The sequence below is a fragment of the Lissotriton vulgaris genome, chromosome 12 (genome assembly GCF_964263255.1).
Source record: "Lissotriton vulgaris chromosome 12, aLisVul1.2, whole genome shotgun sequence".
Lineage (NCBI taxonomy): Eukaryota > Metazoa > Chordata > Amphibia > Caudata > Salamandridae > Lissotriton > Lissotriton vulgaris.
The window spans coordinates 164,413,654-164,433,517 of record NC_141700.1 but is presented as its reverse complement, the minus strand read 5'-3'; the positions used below and the strand labels follow the sequence as shown (position 1 = coordinate 164,433,517).

Sequence of the window (19,864 nt, the reverse complement as noted above, 5' to 3'; positions counted from 1 at the left end):
CATTGAAAGATACACTTGCAACAGAAACACCGCAATCGGCAGGAAACCTAGAGATAGACAGAGCCCACGGAAACCAGAACGGGGGCTCAATATGACTGAGGTCCCATTAAAGGACGGTAACGGCGAGACAGACATCCTTGCGGAGGGAGTAGGCTAAGCAGAGTGAGAGCAGGTTTGATGGCTCAGCACCATCAAGTTCACAGCAGAGGCATGTGTGTATGCTGTAGCACGCAGGGCCCTGCAGCAGGCGACTGACTGTGTAACATAAATACATGACAAAGAGGAAGTCTTGGTTACTCGTGTGCTCTGCACTCTCACTAGCCCTGGGAAAAATCACCCCTTAAATGAAAGGGTAAGCTCCCGCCACTGCCAGGTTTCTCGCAGCTTCAGTGGTGGTGGGCGTGAATACACGGAGGGCATACAAAAACGAGCTGCATGGAAAATAAAGGAGCACAGACGTTAGTTACTGTGAGGTGCGCTTCCAAAATAAAGCAGCAGAAGCAGTGCACGTCGTGAAAATCATTAAAGAAAAGAGTGACAAACAACACCGTATCTATAAAGAATAACAAGCTGTCACCATTTATTAGTTTTTCCGACTGGTATTACCACCTTGGTGAGCCATTTTCACAACTGGCGTTCAAGGCAGGGCTCACGGGAATAACGACCGACCGGCACAGTTCACCGTTCCGATGCAACAACATCTTGCTATAAAAGTGGCTCCATGTTGCCGGAGTTTTTCAGCGTTCACACATACTGTGGGTCTATGATGCCCGTGTGAAAAGTTAAGAATTGCCATGTCTTCCTGAAAATATGTGCGAGTCCGGAACTTAATGGCGATGTAAATATCTGGTGTACATATCACACAATTTGCTCATTTCATCAACCCGCAAGTATGAACGACTGAGGGTGTACTTTGAGTACCGTATTTAACAGTAGGAGAACATTTGATAGTATTTGATTAGTTTCCCTTTAAACAGAGGCTTGGTTTGGTTGTTCGTGGAGAATGACAAAAAAAGTGGGTACACAGAAAAAATATCGAGTACGGCAGCATAACTAATAAGCACTTAGCAGGTAAACTATAGAGCCCTTGCTGACGCGTCTCAGGAGTTCTGAAGGTTAATTTTTAAAGTTTTCATTGCAAACGATGATGCCCAACTATTCCGTTTCAATAAATTGAACATAGACAAAAGAAAGAACAGGGTCCATGAAGACGTAAGATGGTGATATCAACACAGGCATACACAGCCCAGCAACTCAGGGGACAAATCCGCCAGGCAGAATGGCGGCCAGGATGTACGTTACCAGGATATTAGACTCAAGACCCTATCCGCATTCGCCGCCACCCACCCGGCAATAACGTCAGCACGCACCCAAGACAGAAAGAAGAAGAAATAAATTAGAAGAAATAACAAGGCTCCATAGGAACAAAAAAGAAACAAAATACCCATCCCACAACCCCCACCCTACACGCATGCAAAGGCTACGGCCTACCCCCCCCCCCCCCCCCCCCAGCAGCGCGTCTGTCGCCCCATAAACCCGAAATATAGCAGAGGTAGTAAAGAAAGAAAAAGAAAAAATATAATGTCACCATTGACATAGGGAGCCAGAAAAGACAACTCTAATCTAAACCTCCCAAGAAACCTAACCCCGGGGGAGGGCCAAAATTTCCTTCCAAAAGCAGGTCTCCCGAACTCACACAGCCCTGTGCAACTCCCCACCGTGTATGACTAAACACAAAAGACATTACAGCCAAGAAAAATTCTATTCAGCCATCTCCAGGGTTACAGGTCAGTTCAGCAATCAGAACCCCCACAACAGAATAAAAACAGGACATAGAAATTATGAATCGAAGTGGGGAAAAAGGAGAGCATTCTATGCAGTCAGCCAATCAAGATATAGATCAGTCCGGGTCTCCGCCATCCATGCAAATCACGAGAAAAGAAACTTCAGCCCTGGCCTGAACGGCAAATTCCGACCAGGGCTGGCCATCGCTGCGAGCATTCCTCGGGCAGAACAAAGGGGCAAAATGGCCGATCCAAACAAGGAAGAAACCCAGGAGGCGAAGAGGAGCGTCCCCAATCACCACCAGATCCAGCATCAATTCTGTGAAACACCCCCTCCGCCACCGGGCAGCACAGGCTCAGCAACTGTAGAAAAACGGCTCCAGAGGCAAGGACCCTAGGGGGGGTCAGGCACTGGAAGGTCGATGTACAGAGCCTTTGTGAAGACAGAGTCACAGTTCCCAGAGTGGGGGGTAACATTGTATCAAGAGCCTCACCGAGGAGAAGACCATCAACATTGTTGCCAGGGACACTGCACACCTCTGCCCTCTCAGATTGCAACTTTGTCTTCGTTCCAGACAATGTTAAAAGCGGCAGAGGGTCAGCCAGCCCCGGTAGCGTTATACAAGATGAAGCTCCCTCGATCTTCTCCGTCAGTTCCTGGACGTTCCGCCGCCATGTTGTCCCCAAGTCCGCAAGGGCGCGCAGAATGTCCCCATAAGTCAGGGTGCCCTGGGATAGTAATCGATCCGTAGCGAGCGGCAATGCCCCGGGGTCCGCCTCTAGTCCGGGAACAGGCAGGGCATCGCGCAACAGGGATGACGGAGCAGTTCGACCCCCGTCATGAAAGGCAAGCGCCATTGCTGCCACTCCGGTAATCCGCAATGATGAAAGGGGAGGCGACCTCACCAACCGGGAAAGCAGGCGTTGAAATCGCCGGTGGAAAAGCAGCCCACAGCAAGGGGGTCGCACAGTACGAGAGTCTCTTTGCCTTCCCCACCAATGCGAGTGTTCTACAGCCGGGAGTCGCCTCAAAATGGGGAAGGTCCAAACGATAAGCTGCAGAGCGGGGGTAAGCGCCGCGTTGGGGGCTCCAATCGCATAAAGACGTACCTCAACCAAGGTGAGTCACTCTGCATCGGGAGAGAGCTAATCAGTCCATTGCCGGGATCGCCATACTCCCGTAGGCAGCGGCACCTCCCCCGCTCGTCCCACCAGCTTGGTCTCGTAATGGCCAGCGGTAGCTATCAGCACAGCTACCCGGGCAGCTCCGAAGGTCGAAGAAATCAGTGAGTCCTGCACCAATTCAGACGGCGGAGGTCTCAACAGAAAGCAGGCAGCTTCTGCGCGTTCGTCTCGGCAGTTTAACACGGTGTGAGCCAGGATTAAAGACAGGATATCGTGGCAAAGGCAGATGGCTTACGGAGCCGGGAGCTCAAACGTCCGTCCCGTCCGCCATCTTGGCTCCTCCCCCGAGAATTAATTTTTAATTAATTGATAAATATGTTCTGTAGCGGGTTATGGGTTTATAGGGGAATAGGGTGGGAAGTAATTTAATAATAATTAATTAATATATGTTTGTAAATATTTTTAATTAATTGGTAATTAATTATAATTAGTTTAATTATTATAATTTTGTACATATTTTTTATTATTATTTAGTTGGTAATTAATTAATAATTAGTTAATTACATTAATTAGAGTAATTTTTTTTATATATATAATTTTTTGTTATTCTTAATTAATTGATTGGAAAAAATAATATTAATTATTAAATTAAATTAATTACAGCTAATGTGCTAATATATTTACTTTATTGTTAATTAATTGGTTATTAAATAATAATAATTAATTTTGGGTAAAGGAGTATTTTTAGGGTTCAGGGTCAGTTTTCAGTTTTTGGGTAAAGGGGTATTTTTAGGGTTCAGGGTCAGTTTTCAGTTCTTGAGTAAAGGGGTATTTTTTGGGTTCAGGGTTCAGTTTTCAGTTCTTGGGTAAAGGGGTATTTTTAGGGTTCAGGGTTCAGTTTTCAGTTTTTGGGTAAAGGGGTATTTTTAGGGTTCAGGGTCAGTTTTCAGTTTTTGGGTAAAGGGGTATTTTTAGGGTTCAGGGTCAGTTTTCAGTTATTGGGTAAAGGGGTATTTTTTGGGTTCAGGGTCAGTTTTCAGTTCTTGGGTAAAGGGGTATTTTTTGGGTTCAGGGTCAGTTTTCAGTTTTTGGGTAAAGGGGTATTTTTAGGGTTCAGGGTCAGTTTGGGTTTTTGGGTAAAGGGGTATTTTTAGGGTTCAGGGTCAGTTTTGGGTTTTTGGGGTACAGGGATATTTTTAGGGTTCAGGGTCAGTTTTGGGTTTTTGGGGTACAGGCGTACAGGGTAAAAATAAAATAAATTTAAATTAAATGAAATTAAAAAAAATAAAATTACATTAAATTATTAAGTGTTTAATTTATTTTATATGTATTAGTTTTAATTTTTTAATTATGTTTTAATATTTTTATTTAATATTTGTAAAATTATATGTATTTTAAAATTATTTTTACATTATTATTAATACATTTAAAAAAACGATATTTTTAATTTCGATAATTTTGTACTACGATATTATTTTTTCGATATTTTTGTACTTACCTTTATGAAGATATGACTCCGATATTTTTGATTTCGATATTTTTGTGCCGATATTTTTGTATGTAGATATTTTGTCTGTCGATATTATGTCAGACATTCAAAAAAGTGCCTACCAAGTAATCTAAGGAGACTGTCTACCGCTGCCAGTACACGATCGAGTCCAGATGGGCCATTCGAGAAGGAGACATGGCGGTAACTAAAAAGCCTCCTTTTCAATGGGAAGCCAGCGTTTAGCATACACACTGACGCGACCCAATGAAAATGATGAGCGAGGCTTAAACTGAACTACCTGAAAATCCCAACTAAAAGAAGCCTAGCTGAGTGAGCAGCGCGTGCGCGCTGCAGCACTAGGCGAGAACTAAAAAGAATTGAAGAAACACGAGAAGAGTATGTATTTTATAGTAGAAAGTCCTACACCTAGGCAATGGAAAGCTGCAGATTCACTAACTCATATAGAAAATTCTGCTACTACCCAGAAAGATGCTTCAATATTTAAGAGCTTGCTGCTGGCACCTCTTGTGATGCATGTGGCACGTTTGAATCCTTGTACTCCTCTACTATTTAGTTTTTAGGAACTCCAAAATCTGGAATATTAAGTACTAAGTAGAATAATGTATTAGGTTCTATGGACCTAATGTAGAACCATTAGCACCTCTCTAATTAGGAATACCTCAACCCTGACTGTGCCATTTCACTTTGCCACCCCTTAGTAAAACCTTCCCAAGGAAGTTGGGTACACGTATTTCACCTCAGAAAGATTTAATACCAGCGGATGAACAAGTGGAAGCGTCTGAATAGGTAATTGTATCAAGCATGATATAAGTATATAACACATGCAGTGGACCTCCTAGGCTTAGGAGGGATCAAAAGGAGGCCTAGATTAAAAGTAGTGAATGGTTAGATGCCGACACCTCATTTCAAAGGTTGCTTACCTTGCTTTTGAAGACCGCATATATTAAATTGATTCCTGTATATGGCTGAATTTACTCCCCTATTGATACTTTTAGTTACAAAAATGTTCAGGTAGGCTGTCTTACCCCCGCCCTGCGCCCTTCATTACTTATTTATGTGTATGCTGTATATTCCCACACACTAACACTTCTCCCCAACAGCCTTTTGGTGTTGCAGACACTATTATTTTATCTTTACCTTCGCATTGTCATCTTTCTTGCATCTCTATGCTCCATCTACATCCTCTCCCTTTGAGAAGAGGAAGTGGTCTGGCAGTGAAGACCGTGACCATGCATGATGACAGTGGTGGGTGGAGTCACTGTCCCGAGACGCGGGGGCTTCTTGAATTGGTCTGTGCAAGCCCAGCACTGGATTGGGGGGGGGGGGATGGGGGGGGGGGACTTGGCTTGCGAGTCTTTGGCACTGCATGCCATGAACAGATGCTTACAGGGTAGGCAACCCATTGTCACATGCTGTAGCGGGAGTAAGAAAATTGTGAAACAACAAACTAATGGACGAAGTATCTGGCTTAAAAGCTGTATAACTTTTTTATGCAAGTAATTTCGAGCACCCCAAGCATATGAACGGTCCCTCAGGCGGCTGAAAGTAAGGCTGAAATTGTCAGCAAAAAGAACACCTCCGAGGGATAGGAGTAAGAGAGGTGAGGTTTGGATCTACCCAGAAATAGCCAGATATTCGAGAGAGATCAGTGGACTGGCACAACCAGATACCTCTTGCCCTTGAAGTGAAGCTTCCACGACTACATTGTCGAATGTATTACCTTCATCTTTAATGTCAACTAGATTTGGCTTAATGAAGTCTCTTGCGGCATTCATATGACAAAATTATATTAGAGAGATGATTCGAATGAGAGGCCAAGGTGCAGTGTGTGTAATTGCTCAAATTACAGAAGGAAAAAGAGAAAATGCCCGGCACTACTTCAGTTCCCTGTTTATCTTTCAGGGAATGTTCCATACATTGAATCATGAACTTAGAAAAACATAAATTGCAAATTGAATGTCAATATAAATCCTTTTTTTATTGCACGTCCTTCTCTTGGACACTTGAAACTGTTAGTCTTCATTTGATATGAACACCGGTATTGCAACCCAACAGATACATGGGTATACATCTTCAAATACATGTAATGATTTGAAACAGCAAACACATGTTTCATGAGAAAATCTTGCTTCTTCAGGGCGTAGCAGAAAAGATTCCAAGCAAACTTTATCCTAAACTCATGATATCTGATTCCTGCAATTCTTCAGGATCCAGTGCTTCATTCAGGGGTTTTCTTCAATAGCATGCTTAGGATATATATATATATATATATATATATATATATATATATATATATATATCTTCTCCCGTCAGTGTAGATACCATTAGCCTTAATGTTTTATATGGACATCCAATTTGCAATTTGTGTAATTACTATTAATGGGTTTGGTGATGGAGGAATGGAGTTTCTCTTTTGTCCTCATTATCCCTGACAAACTAATCCAAAGTCTTGAGGAAGCTGGAATAGAGGGGACGGCTCTTGCTTGAATCTATTCGTACCTACACCATAGAACAAATATTGCACATGCTCCTCCGTTCTCTTCTAAACCATACAGTATTAAAACAGGAGTCTATCCAGGCTCAATCCTATCGCCCATGCTTTTCAACATCTTTTTGAAAACATTACCAGATCTGGTCAATAGATACAACTATGCATATGAGACCCAGATACTTCTGAAATTGGAAAACTCAGAGTTCCTTGGAACATTGAAAATGTTTAGTTGCCTTTAAGCCGTTGATCAATGGATGACATGGAGCCACCTAAAATTGAATGCCTCCAAACCTGACATGCTCCCTCGTGGTGAGTGGAAAACCTTTGACCTCGGTCTGTCCTGACTATCTAGGATAGGGGTTCCCACGAACATTTGCCCAGGGGCCGCAAAGTACGGTCTGTGGTGTGACAGAGGGCTGCACTGATGCCAGCAGGGTGGTGGAAGGGGGTATGTATAGAGGTCTAACAAATGTTAAATAGGCAAGCATTTATTTACAGGTTAATAAATGCTTGCTCATTTATTTAACTTAAAAAAAATATTAGTGCTCAGCAGCTAAACAGCAGCTTGTGCTGCTGTTCATCAGGGGGCCGCATGCAAAGGTCACACTTTGAATAGCACTGATCTAGGACCTCCTCCAAAAATATCTGAAGAGACAAGAAACCTTTGAATTCTGTGGGGCAAGCGGTCATTAAATACACAGGTGGATATGGTACCCAAATCAAATTTTCTCGCAACGAAAATATTGTAATGTATCTTTCTGCACCCAGAGTTCCCCCTCACAAGGATCAAGCTACCATCTTTCGTCCTATCAAAACTGCACTACGCCAATGGTCTGTATTACGGCTCACCTTTGTCAACTACGAGAAGATTACAGAGAATTCAAAAAGCTGCAGCTAGATACTTCCTACATGTAAAGCCACAAGCACACATCTCCCTTGCCTTGAGAGCGCTAATCTGGTTACCAGTTGCCAGAAGATCCTCATTCAAGCTGCTTTGCAATGAACACAAAGCAATACATGGTGAAGAACCACTCTTCATGAAGAAGAAAATCAGCGAAGGCATACAACAAAGGAACATACGCAGCCAAACTATGGAAGTCACTACTCCCACACATAAGATCCATTGACCACCATCTTAGCTTCTGAAGATTAGTCAAGAGCTGGTTCTTCCTGACCTAACAATGCTCGCAACAGTGTGCCATAACATTATGCTCTGGCATGGCAGATTAAACTTCTTATGGTATAGAGATGAAGTTGTTGTTATACATGTATCATCAAACTAGGCTTCCTGTTATAGGCAGATACATTTATATATGGGAAATAATTATATTACACTCCTATAGACATGTGTATCAGGCAGTGACATGATTGCTGCTTCTATGTACATATAGGTGGATATGTAGAATTTATGCCTGCTCCTGAAACTTTAAGAAATGTCATGAAAATATCTGCTTACTTCAACACAAGATAAATGTATACATCAACCATGTAAATATTGCTGCTTGTCTGCACATATGGGTATTTCTTAAGAGGGATTTTCTCTAGATAATCAAACCCAACCATGTGTGATGTGCGTATGTGTATGCATATGTAAAAAAAAAATGTTATCCTCCTTTCATCTTCTGTCCCATCCCTCCTCTCTGACTCATCCCAAACATTTCTGATTACTATGACCCCCCCCCGACTACTTATAAAAACTTAATATTTCCCCTTTCAAATCTGTTCTCATCATTCTATCCCTACTCTAAATTCTACTAAACACAAGAGAAATCAAGAGTACAAAATTAACACAACTAATTCAACAAGCATTTGCAATGCAATAGGTCTTGCATTAGGAAAGTGTGAGCTATTGGTATTGTAAATGACAGATTTTTTTTAATGTGTTGGCTTTGAAAATATATAAATTAATAGCATTGCTATTCACAAAGCCAATAGCTTACTTTCCTAATGCGAGTCCTATTGGCTATGGCAATGCCTATTGGTTGCAAACAAGGACAGTGCTGTTGTGGTTGGGCTGAGTGATGATGTGGTTGGGCTGAGTGATGTGGTGGTGCCCCTGAGTGATGTGGTGGTGCCCCTGAGTGATGTGGTGGTGCCCCCGAGTCATGTGGTGGTGCCCGTGAGTGGTGCCCCTGAGTGACGTGGTGGTGCCCCCGAGTCATGTGGTGGTGCCCGTGAGTGGTGCCCCTGAGTGACGTGGTGGTGCTCCTGAGTGATGTGGTGGTGTCCCTTACTGATGTGGTGGTGTCCCTTACTGAAGAAGCTAAGAACACGCAGGGTTAAGTGCTACAAAGCGCGTTCAGTTTCAAAGCACAGAATGATGGAGCCGGGAAATAGCTAGGGGAACAGGAAAACACAGGGAGAGTGTATGATGATAGAGGCAGCGAGGGCTGGGGCTGGGGCTTGGACAGCAATCCAGTACGGGGTCGAGAAGGCACTGAATGGGAGAACACGGAAAACACCCAGGGCCAAGGAAGGAAGATGCAAGCACACAAGCAAAACAAGCTCTCTGCATTGCTGTGGCGGGGGCGGGAGGAGTGGGTGCACATTCCTTCGAAGTCTGATGGGGGGGGGTGGGGAGCGGCAGCCTTTGAAGTCTGATGCGAGGCACAGACAAATGGTGGTGTGTGACTTGGCTGGTTTGTGCACGCGCATAGATCACATGAACTGTGTCTAATCCGCCGTTGTTCTTTTCCCCTTACTATAATCACGCCGGAGCAATGCGCAAGCGCGATGGCTCAGGCGAGACCTAAAAAGGTAACGAACAAATGTATAAATCTACTAACTATTAACCTCAAATCTTAGGTTCCGGAGTATAGTGCTACTCGCCCAAAGCACTTTAACACCTCCACAAGTGTAATAAGATCTAAATAAATAGAACTTCAATTACAATTTACTGCTGCAGGCAGAGCATCATTTCTTATGCGACTTTAATCTGAAATATAATATTGCCTGGATAATCTTGGAAAATGTTTGTTAGAGTTTTCAAAAGGCTTTTGAATTCCAATGTTGTTCAGGCAAATCATGTCATAGAGGCATCCATGAATTCCATTACTTGTCTTATGTTAACAGGCCTGGAGGTGAAATCAACCCTGGGGAAGATGAGGTAGAAGGACTTAAACGACTGATGACAGAGGTATGTCTCAATTTTTTCATAGCCTACATGTGTTAATTGATTTCTCTGTAAGCAAAATTCCCTGTTTCCTGTTAGAAGTATGACCTTTCCACTCTTCATTTCCCTGATGCATATTGATTTAAACATTGCTTAACTACAGCTCCTGATCAAAGACAACCTGAAGCTCCGTAGAATATTTTTCTCCTTGTCTGTCTCTAAGCTTTAGTTTTTTCGCCAATACAGGTTTCTCAAATAACTTTTTTTTAGGCTGACTAAATCAAGTGGTGTTTGTCTAGCTCGGTTACTCTTTGCCTTGCTATTGATGAAATATGGTGAAACTTGAACAGATCTTCCATGTAGAATTCCCTGGCCAAATGCAGTATATATGTTTTATTCCTGGGATTTTGTAACATGCTACATACCACTTTATGAAGGAACTGCAATGATTTAAAGTAACAGTACTTACTAGACTGTAGTGATCAGTGTGGACAATCAATGAAAAATGAATGAATAATAGTCCAGCTGAAGGGTGGAATCCAGCATTCGGAGCCTTCTTACCTGTGTAGGGATGATCCATGTGTAAGCCTTGAAGTGATTGAATAAATGAGTTAAGTACTTGGCCTGGAATTGTAGTTCTAAAAATCCATAGTCCTCTAACTTGCTGCTATTTAGTAACATTCTCTGGAATATACGTCTGTTGTATGTTCTCATTTTTTCAGTTAACTTAAATACATGGGTTCTTGTCCGCCAAATAAATGTAAATTTGATTTTCAGGAAACACTCTATAGTGAATTCTGTACTGCCACCAGGACTTAGTCGCTCTTTAGAATTTTGAAAGAACAGCATTTCACTTTTTTTTAATATTCACATGACAGAGGATTGCATGGAACTAGGAAGCCAATCTCAGTTTAGGTTTATATGTTACTGCTACACAGTCCTGCTCGGCTGCCCCACTTGCTGCTTCACAGCCTAGATGGAGTGCTTTCTGTAATGTGTAAATTTGCAACTGTGAAGACTCAAAAAACAAACCTATGATAGGATTTTAACAAATATATATTAACACTGGAATGCTATAGTAAGCCAAATCACATTTAATAAAATACTGCACTTAAAATAAAATAGTGAAATCTAGATTAAATCATATATTGAGAAAACAGCCCAACACTTCCCTTTAAACATCCAGTGCAAGGGTGAAGGAGGTTCCTAAAGTCCAAAGTTATTTTTTGGCTGCCCCACAGAAAAACAGCTTGGCAGTTGACCAGTGCTTTGCCACTTGGCTGTGTGCAATCCCATCATATTGAGAAAGGTGCTGTCCTAAATGTCATTCATCCCTTGTAGAACAATCTGGACCAGAGGTCAAGAGAAACATTTAGTTTGAGGCATGTGTGCTGTAGATACACATGCTGTGCATAAATCCACCATATAGCATTGGGCTTGGATGATATTTTTTTTTCTTCAAAGAAATTGTTTGAATCATTAGGTTGTGTGACTACTCCTGTTGGTGATACTGCGCACGGGCATCAGTTCCATTGGGAGATTTTTTTTTTCATCGACTGGTAATCTCTTGTGCTCTGGTTCGCAATCTTTGCCAGCTCCCTTCAGTTCGCTAGTCAATCCTGGTCATGTAGTTTGTCTTGCGTTCCGAGCAAATAACATGTATGCATGTCGGGCTCTTCTATTTCAATGCAATTTTCGGAGAATGAGCTGCTGGTGGAATGCTTTCCATTCCACTTCTGTGCAAAGTGCCACTTCAAATAATCTCATACCGCCCAACGTTTAGTTTGCAATCTATGCCTCTCACCTGATTGAGAGGTATGCAAATCTTTAAGTCGAAAAAGATCATTTAAGCTTCACATTCATGTTGTCAAAAATGCTCCGCAGACAAGCGGATGTCTCACCGGACATCTTCGGCTGACAGGAAGAATAGGCGCCTGCAGCCCAAGAGGAATCCTTGTACATCCATGATTCCGAATCCGGTTTAGCCATGGAACAATATTCAGCCAGCCTCGATTCAGCTCAGAAACATCGGACCGTGAGTACAACAGTCCCCAATCCAAAAACAAAAAAAAATCTGTTCCATCCGAAAAAAAACTGCTCATGGTGTACCACTGCAGAAGAGCCATGGAACGCACCAGCATAAAGATTCATTGGACTCGGTGCCGAAATTTCGGCCTAGAGCAGGGGCCTCCACTTCCTCAAAGTCTGATTCAGCAACTCACTGAACTTTCACTTTGGTTTCGAAAGACAAAAGTCACGGTACTTCGGGTCCAACCACATCAGCACCGAAACATTCTTCAGCTCTAAAATGTTACACATTCAGATCGAAAACTCCACATGAACCAATCCTCTATGCTATGCAGGAACAGCAGTTCGATCCGAAGCACAAAACCTTTCAATTTCGACCTGAAGCTAAGAAGATAGGCCTCAGTCCTCTAAGACCGTTAGCTTTTGAAGAGGCTGTAGACATTCCTGTGCAACATCTCTTAAAGAAGAAAAGGGACATTGCTACAAGCCCTTTACACATTCTCATGCCTCTATCAGCAAACCCACTAACTCCACGTCCCCTCACCCACTCAACCACCTAATTCACCATAAGATTCTGAAGCAGGCAACATGTCCCCTCATTCACCCATCATAGATGGGGATGATAACACCAGAGGACACACATCCTGGGGATGCTTATGACATAGAACTACAGTGGTTATGCAGATCCAGACCCTTATCCCACTCATCCATCACCACCAGATAATGTCTCTGCCTATCAAGATCTAATAGCCAGAGCTGCAGCTTTTCATAACGTGCCTTTACATAAGAACCTCCATTGCGTATAACTTCCTTTTTGAAACTCTATCCACTGCTCAAAAGGCATCGCAATGTTTATCACACCTTAAAGGAATGCTGCGTCTTGCAGATGACCTTTTTAAGGACCCTCTAAAGGCATGAATTATAACACCAAAAGTGGACATAAAATATAAGCCTGCACCATCTGATCCTATATACGTTAAGGGACAATTAACACCGGACTCCCTGGTAGTGGCTAATGCACGCAAAAGAGCAAGCTCCCTAACAACTAGGGAGGCATCTACCCCAGAAAAGGAGTCAAAACAGATTGATGACTCAGGCAACAATATAGCACCCCAATCTGCTAATCAGAGGCGTATTGTCAACAGTAAAGTTCTTTTAGCTTGTTATGACAGGGCTCATTGAGATGAAATGCAGGGGATCCTAACATCTCCCAGACGAATGCACGAAAATTGGTTATGACATTTTTAATGAGGGAAAGCTAATCACCAACAATGCCATAAAATGTGCCGTTAGTTCTGCGGACACTGCAGTTAGAGGCATAAACACCAGTTTTCTTATACATATACGTGCTTGGCTCCGTGTCTTTGGTTTAAACCTGAAATGCAAAAGGCAGTTCTTAATCTCCCCTTTGACAAGGAGCACCTCTTCGGCCCTCAGGTAGACACCGCCCTTGGAAAAAAGAGGACACTAGCCCCCGGAAGTGGGTAGGAATATGGTCCAACTGGAATGAGTATTGTGTCAATTTGTGTGAACCCCCTGTATTGCACCCATTGATGATCTGATCACAATGTAAAAGACTCCTGCATTAATAACATCCAACAAAATTCTCTTCCAGACATGTTTTACTTGTATTATGTAATTGCAATGATATCTTTGTGTAACCTGAAATGCCTGTATGTGATGACCACTCAATTCAACTGTTTTACCAATAAAAAAGATGTATAATAAAAGAAAAAGGACACTGATGTTACTTAATCAATGGGAGCCTTACAAACTTCAATAGGAGCCTTAACTTCCTCATATCTGGGGATTCTTTCATAGGCACAATTTTAAACATAGTGCTAGTTCTGCCTACACCGACACCACAGGGTCTTCGTATAAACATCAGGGCCAATCCTCCAATGGTAAAGCCTTTTATAAGGAAGCCTACAGATGAAATAATTTCATGGGCCGCGTTCATGGAAATAATACCAGGACTGCAAGTACAAACGTCAAACAAAGCCTTTTTTTTTTTTTTACCATTCCCCTGACCACTTAACACATGTTAGGGTAAGTCTTCAGAATTTTTTACCAGCATGGAAAACATTGCAACAGTTCAGTGGGTCTTGGACATTATCCAACATGGTTTATATTCTGGAACTCATCACAACTCTTCCAAATATTCTACCTTGCAAACTCAAACTATCCATACAACACCAATCTCTCCTCCAGCTGGAGATATCGGCTCCATTACTCAAAGGGGCCGTTGAACCAGTCCAAAAACAATATCATGGACAGGGGTGTATTCATTATACTTTCTCATTCCCAAAAAAACTGGAAGCTTTGACCGATTCTTGGCCTCAGACCACTCAATCATTATATCCTATCAGAACACTTCCACATGGTCACTCTCCAGAAAGTAATTCCACTGTTGCAAAAAGGCAACTAAATGGCTGCTTTAGACCTAAAGTATGCCTATTTTCACATACCCATACATCCCTTAATCGGAAATTCCTATGGTTTGTCTTCCAAGGAAAACATTGTCAATTCAAGGTTCTTCCCTTTGAAGTCTCCACCGCACCACAGGTATTCACAAAATGCCTAGCAGTAGTGGTGGCTCATCTGTGGAGACAAAATGTACATGCGTTTCCTTATTTGGACGATTGCCTCATGAAAGCAAACCACTCCCAACTTTGCAAACCGCATACACAACAAACTCTCACCCTATTACATCAACTAGGGTTTACTATGAATCTGCAAATATCGCACTTCAACCAGCTCCAGTACAGCCATATTTTGGAGCTATGCTCAACGCTCATTTGGGGCTAGCACTCCCAAATGCAGACCGGGTACAAATTATTGTGTCACTAATTCAAAATCCTTCAACCTGGGACCCAAGTCTCAGTCAAAATACTCATACGACTTTAAGACATTTGGCCTCCTGTATATCAATAGTTCCACATGCCCGGTTACATATGAGACTTTAGCAAGAATGTCTCTAACGTCAATGGTCACAGAGTTTACTACGCGTCACGCTCTGTAGTGGTGGAATCAACAAACCTATCTAAAGGGGGGCAGTTTCTAGACCCAGTTCCCCAAGCCATTCTCACAGCGGATGCTTCCCTGATGAGTTGTGGAGCTCATCTGCAGAATCTTACAATTTACCGGGTGATTTTTTATTATGACCCACCCCATGTGCGACCTTATATAGGATATTATGGCTAAGTCAGGAAAATAGCAGGTGTAAAAAAAGCAGTGCTAACCGCGGTTAGCGCTGCTTTTTTTTTATCTCTAACCGGGTTAGCGAAATCCTTGATAATAGGAGAAATGTCGCTTAACAACATTTCTCCTATTATTTTTCTCTGGAATGCCCCCTTTGCATCTCATTAGAGATGCAAGGGGAAGCTTAGAGAAAAAGGGTGCTAACATGCGATTTTGCGTGTTAGCACCCTGTTGCTAATAGGGAGATAATTTTATCTCCGCTTTCTTGGCTTTTAAAGCCAAAAAAGCGGAGATAAATCCCTTGATAATATGCCCCGGAGTTTTTATACAGGAAAGGAGACAGATTAAGTAAAGTCACAGTATTACGGCTCGTATCAAGAAGGGTTCGCTCACTGGCGTTGGACCACAGCACCGCTCCTGAATGGGGACGATAATAGCACTGATAGGACCCTTCATTCGTCTGTTGGACTCCACTGAAGACAAACACGGCCTAGCCTCCAGGGGGGTCCTCGTGACAGTACATGATACTTTCTTTGTATAGAAAAAATCTCATATTCGGATACTCTGATGTACACTTTACGGTCAGAATTCCTCCTCTGGTGACACGCTTCCGGGGCTCAACACAACCAATGGTTACGGGTAAGAATCGGTATTGAGAATGACACATACAAAACAAAAATACGAGAAACTAAACACCTTCATCCCCAGCTTGATTCAGTAATCGTCTCACGGGCAGCTTTTCCCTGAAACCTGAGTTGTGTCCGACAGCAGGCAGAGTCTGTGACTGACTCTTACCTTTCAGAAAGACAGCAAGAGAGAAAGAGAAAGTGTGATAAAAAGCAAAGCGAAAAAAGGAAAGCGAGAAAGTAGGACACGAGAAAGAAAGGGTAAAGGAAAGAAAAGGAATGAGAGAAAGAAATATAAATGAAAAGAGGAAGGAGGAAAGAGAAGGATAGAAGAAAAAGGGAAAGAAAGTAAAGAAACAATGTAAGAAAGGTAAAGAGTAGGAAAGGGAAAAAATAATGAAAGAAGGCGACAAAAAGAAAAAAGGAAAGAGACAGAGTAGAAAAGAAAGAGGGAAAAAGGAAAAAGAGGATAACTTAAGACAGAACAGTTTCAAATGGACACAATTTGATCTGGTAGGCTGTAAACTAGCAACAGTCGGAAAAGCAAAACACTCCTTAAAGAATTTCAAACAGCAATTGCCGGAGATGGGATCTAATGAAGATGGAATGTGCATCAGAGGCGTCCTGCTATCAAACGAGGCTCCAAACACAGAGGCAACACTAAAGTAATCATAAAGCAAGAACACTGGCACTGAAGGGAACTCACTTGTGTGTGGATGTGCTCCTTGTGAAAGAGCAAAATGCAGTCACTCAAAGTATTGTTAACCAGTGACTGACTGAATGTTGTATGCTGTAGTGGGCAAAAGAAAAATGTTGATGACAACAACAGACAAATGGATTGAGAGGTGGCTGAAAACCCCTAAATGTAAGCATGTGATACATATTTTAATAAAATCAAAAGGTCTTAGGCTAACACCAGACCTAAAATGGGAGAATTTGAGTAGGTAGGTGGATTGTCAATCGCTGGCAACGGGGGACCTCCGCACTACAAGTGAGAAGAACCCTGCAGCATCGCTGAGCAGGGCAGTCCCGGGCCTTCAGCATAAAGAAGACACAAAGCAACAAACCAGCTGCGCACATACAATTGTTCAGTTCTGCCATGTATCCCCTTCCATGGTCTGCTACGGCATTAAGTCACTGTGCATAGACGAACCCCGACATTCAGCTACCTTGTATCTCCTGTGCATGCACTTATTGTTATATTTATAGTACGACGCTTTACAAATCTGCAGATCCCCTCAGCATTGCTGCGCATGCACATATTGTTGTATTTAAAGTAGAACCTTTCTTTACAAACCTGCACTTCCCTCATCATTCCTGTGTACGCAGGAGGCCTTACATTGGCCCCTCACAGGTGGAAGCCTGCTTTCCGAGGTTACCTGTTCACACCTGAGCTGCTGCCGGTGCATGGCTTGTGGGCGCGAGCCTTGTCCTCCCATCTTCTCACGTTGGACCTGGGATCCTCCGGGCCCATGCACCAACGCACACCTGTCAGTGACTGATGCCAGACAGGGCTACCGGGGGCTCGTGTGCAAATCACATACTTTTACCTGTGAGTGCGTGCAGCATTTACTAGGAACCCTCTCCGAGGCAGGCATGTGCAGTTCAGCGCTTCCCATGCTCAGCCTGACGACATCAGAGCTGCGTAATCGGACAGTACTTAAACTGCTTACTTGAAACAATGACGCAAGCAGGAAGCACCTCGTTCAATTCTCCAGTGTCCTGCCTATAGCACCATATGGCCAACACTTGCTGCACTTCTGTAAATTCAGCTCCAACACTCGCGGTCACTGACTCCTATTACACAGGCATTGTCAAGGTGCTAAAATTAGTGATTAATGCATTTTAGTGCAGTGTTGTGGGCCACGCCTAATGCTTACTACTTGGCAGGGCTGGGGTATTCATGATAATTGCAGCGCATACGCGTGGTCTGGTTTCCGGTGCACTTAGCCTTGGTTGCAGTGCACAGAGACCTTACTCTGCCGTACATAGAGGAAACAAATTAGAGGGAACATTGCTTACAGGGTAAGTAACATAATCTTTATGCCCCTAGGGAATGGAGACATATATTCCTTTTAGTGAAAGCAATTGGAGTGCCAGTTAGCCAGTCTGAAATGGCCATCAGTAATGTCTTTTTTTACTCTTGTCCTTCCTGGATTTAGATGTCGGTGAGGCAGGGGGATGAAGGGGTACACATAGCCCTCAAAGTCTTTCTCCATTTCTGATAAAGGATTCCACTGAATACATTTACACTATTAAATCAATCATGTTTTAATTCAATATAGAAAGACCTAGGACTAGTAAGTATTTTCTCAAAATGTGTATAATCTAAGAATAAAACATATTTAATAACTACAAATGAACAAGGAGACTCTGAAAGAGAAAAGTGAAAAAAAGTAAAGTATGTTTGACATTGTTCTTTTATTTGTGTTATATTTTAATTCATCAATACATTAAGTGTAAAAAGACAATTGCATGCCATCAACATGGCCATTAGGAATGTCGTCCAAGACCTTCTATTCATTTTCCATTCGCATAAACAAACACACTAGAAACTAACTTAATAAAATTTGATCAGATGTGATCAAAAACAATCTGTACATTACAAATGATGTCAGAAGTGTACATTGGTTAATATTGGTACAGTCTTATTGGCAAAGGGAAACTCTTGTTGCAGCTAGTTGAAGGTTATCTTCCTGGTTCATCTACGCTTGTTTCGGCACAAGAGTGCCTCCAGGTCAGCCACTAGTCGCCTCTGATTAAAAACCTGCAGTCACATGTGCCTAGTTAGGTTACATCAAAATGATTACTTAAAAATTAAAACATAAACAGTTCACAATTTGTCACCCCCACTCAAGATACCAAAATGCAAAGAAAACAAAATGTGCCTAAAAGATACCGAGCATAGTGTGTTGAGATCACAGGATATATACAGAGAAGAGATGAAGATGTAGAACTGAAGAAAACACTGGTGTTCTGAATGCAATGATAGGGGAAAACGGATAAGCAAGATCCTTCACCTCTGAGATACAATAATGTTCTTAGTCAATATAACATGAGCATGATTCAATAAGCTGCAAAGTTCCTGGGCTTGGAAATGAACCTAAATAAACAAAACATAAATATCCTGTGGGTAGACAAAACACATAGATGCTATGAGCAATCTATCGTGTAAAAAGGAAGGTTGCAATAAATCTCTTTTGTGGAAGACGTATGGACAGAGTACTGACACCCATCTGAAAAAAGGGGCATAGCACTTAAATCTGACTTAGTTTAACGACGTCCAGGGTGTAAACCGGATCTACTGCGTCCCGGCGTAATGTACGGCCGGCCTGCACCACAGTGATGATGAGAGAGCTTCAAGTGGCCAGAAACCTTAAATTGAGAACGGTCAATCTAAGAGCACTGTAAAAGATTTGTGGCGATGACAGTTTTCTTAAAGCTAGGGCGCATATAAATTGGGTATACTGCTGTAGTATTATAGGCTCTCTAAATCTGAGTTAGTCTCCAATTGAGACAAATATGGGGGAGTTACAACCCTATATGCGGGACTACTGACTTTGCACATCCTTGTGTAATAGATAGTAAATGAAATAAGACTCATGGGACTGTGTAGTTTGGTACACTAGCATATCAAATAAGCTGAGGAGGCAGGACTTTGAGTTCAGTAATTTTCTAATAGACGCCCAAACCCATCTTTTTGAGTCTTTTGTCACATCATATTACAATTCAGATTTTTTTCCATAATCCAGTCTTTTACTACATGACATTGTTTTCATATGATTCATGATATCCTGAATTATGTAATATTATGCCACATACTAAAGATTAAAGCGCTATGCCCCCTTTTTAGGTCGATTCTGGGCAGCACATGTGCTGCTCTATGGGGCATGCTGTATTTGAGTATGGACTTGGAGCTCTGCCTATATTTTTCATTGGCTTTTGTCATTGTCCTTTGTAAATGCTGACTTCTGATTCGTTAATAGG

General features: G+C 42.3%; 1 protein-coding gene across 2 annotated transcripts in view; it reads left to right on the top strand.

Moving 5' to 3' along the window:
• The window catches only part of NUDT21 (nudix hydrolase 21), an 88,490-nt gene that overhangs the window by 49,619 nt on the left and 19,007 nt on the right, over positions 1–19,864 (top strand). For both annotated transcript variants that reach the window (XM_086947690.1, XM_086947691.1), the window contains exon 3: positions 9,983–10,046. In XM_086947690.1, the coding sequence (XP_086803816.1) occupies positions 9,983–10,046 (64 nt within the window). The remainder of the gene's footprint in view (positions 1–9,982; positions 10,047–19,864) is intronic.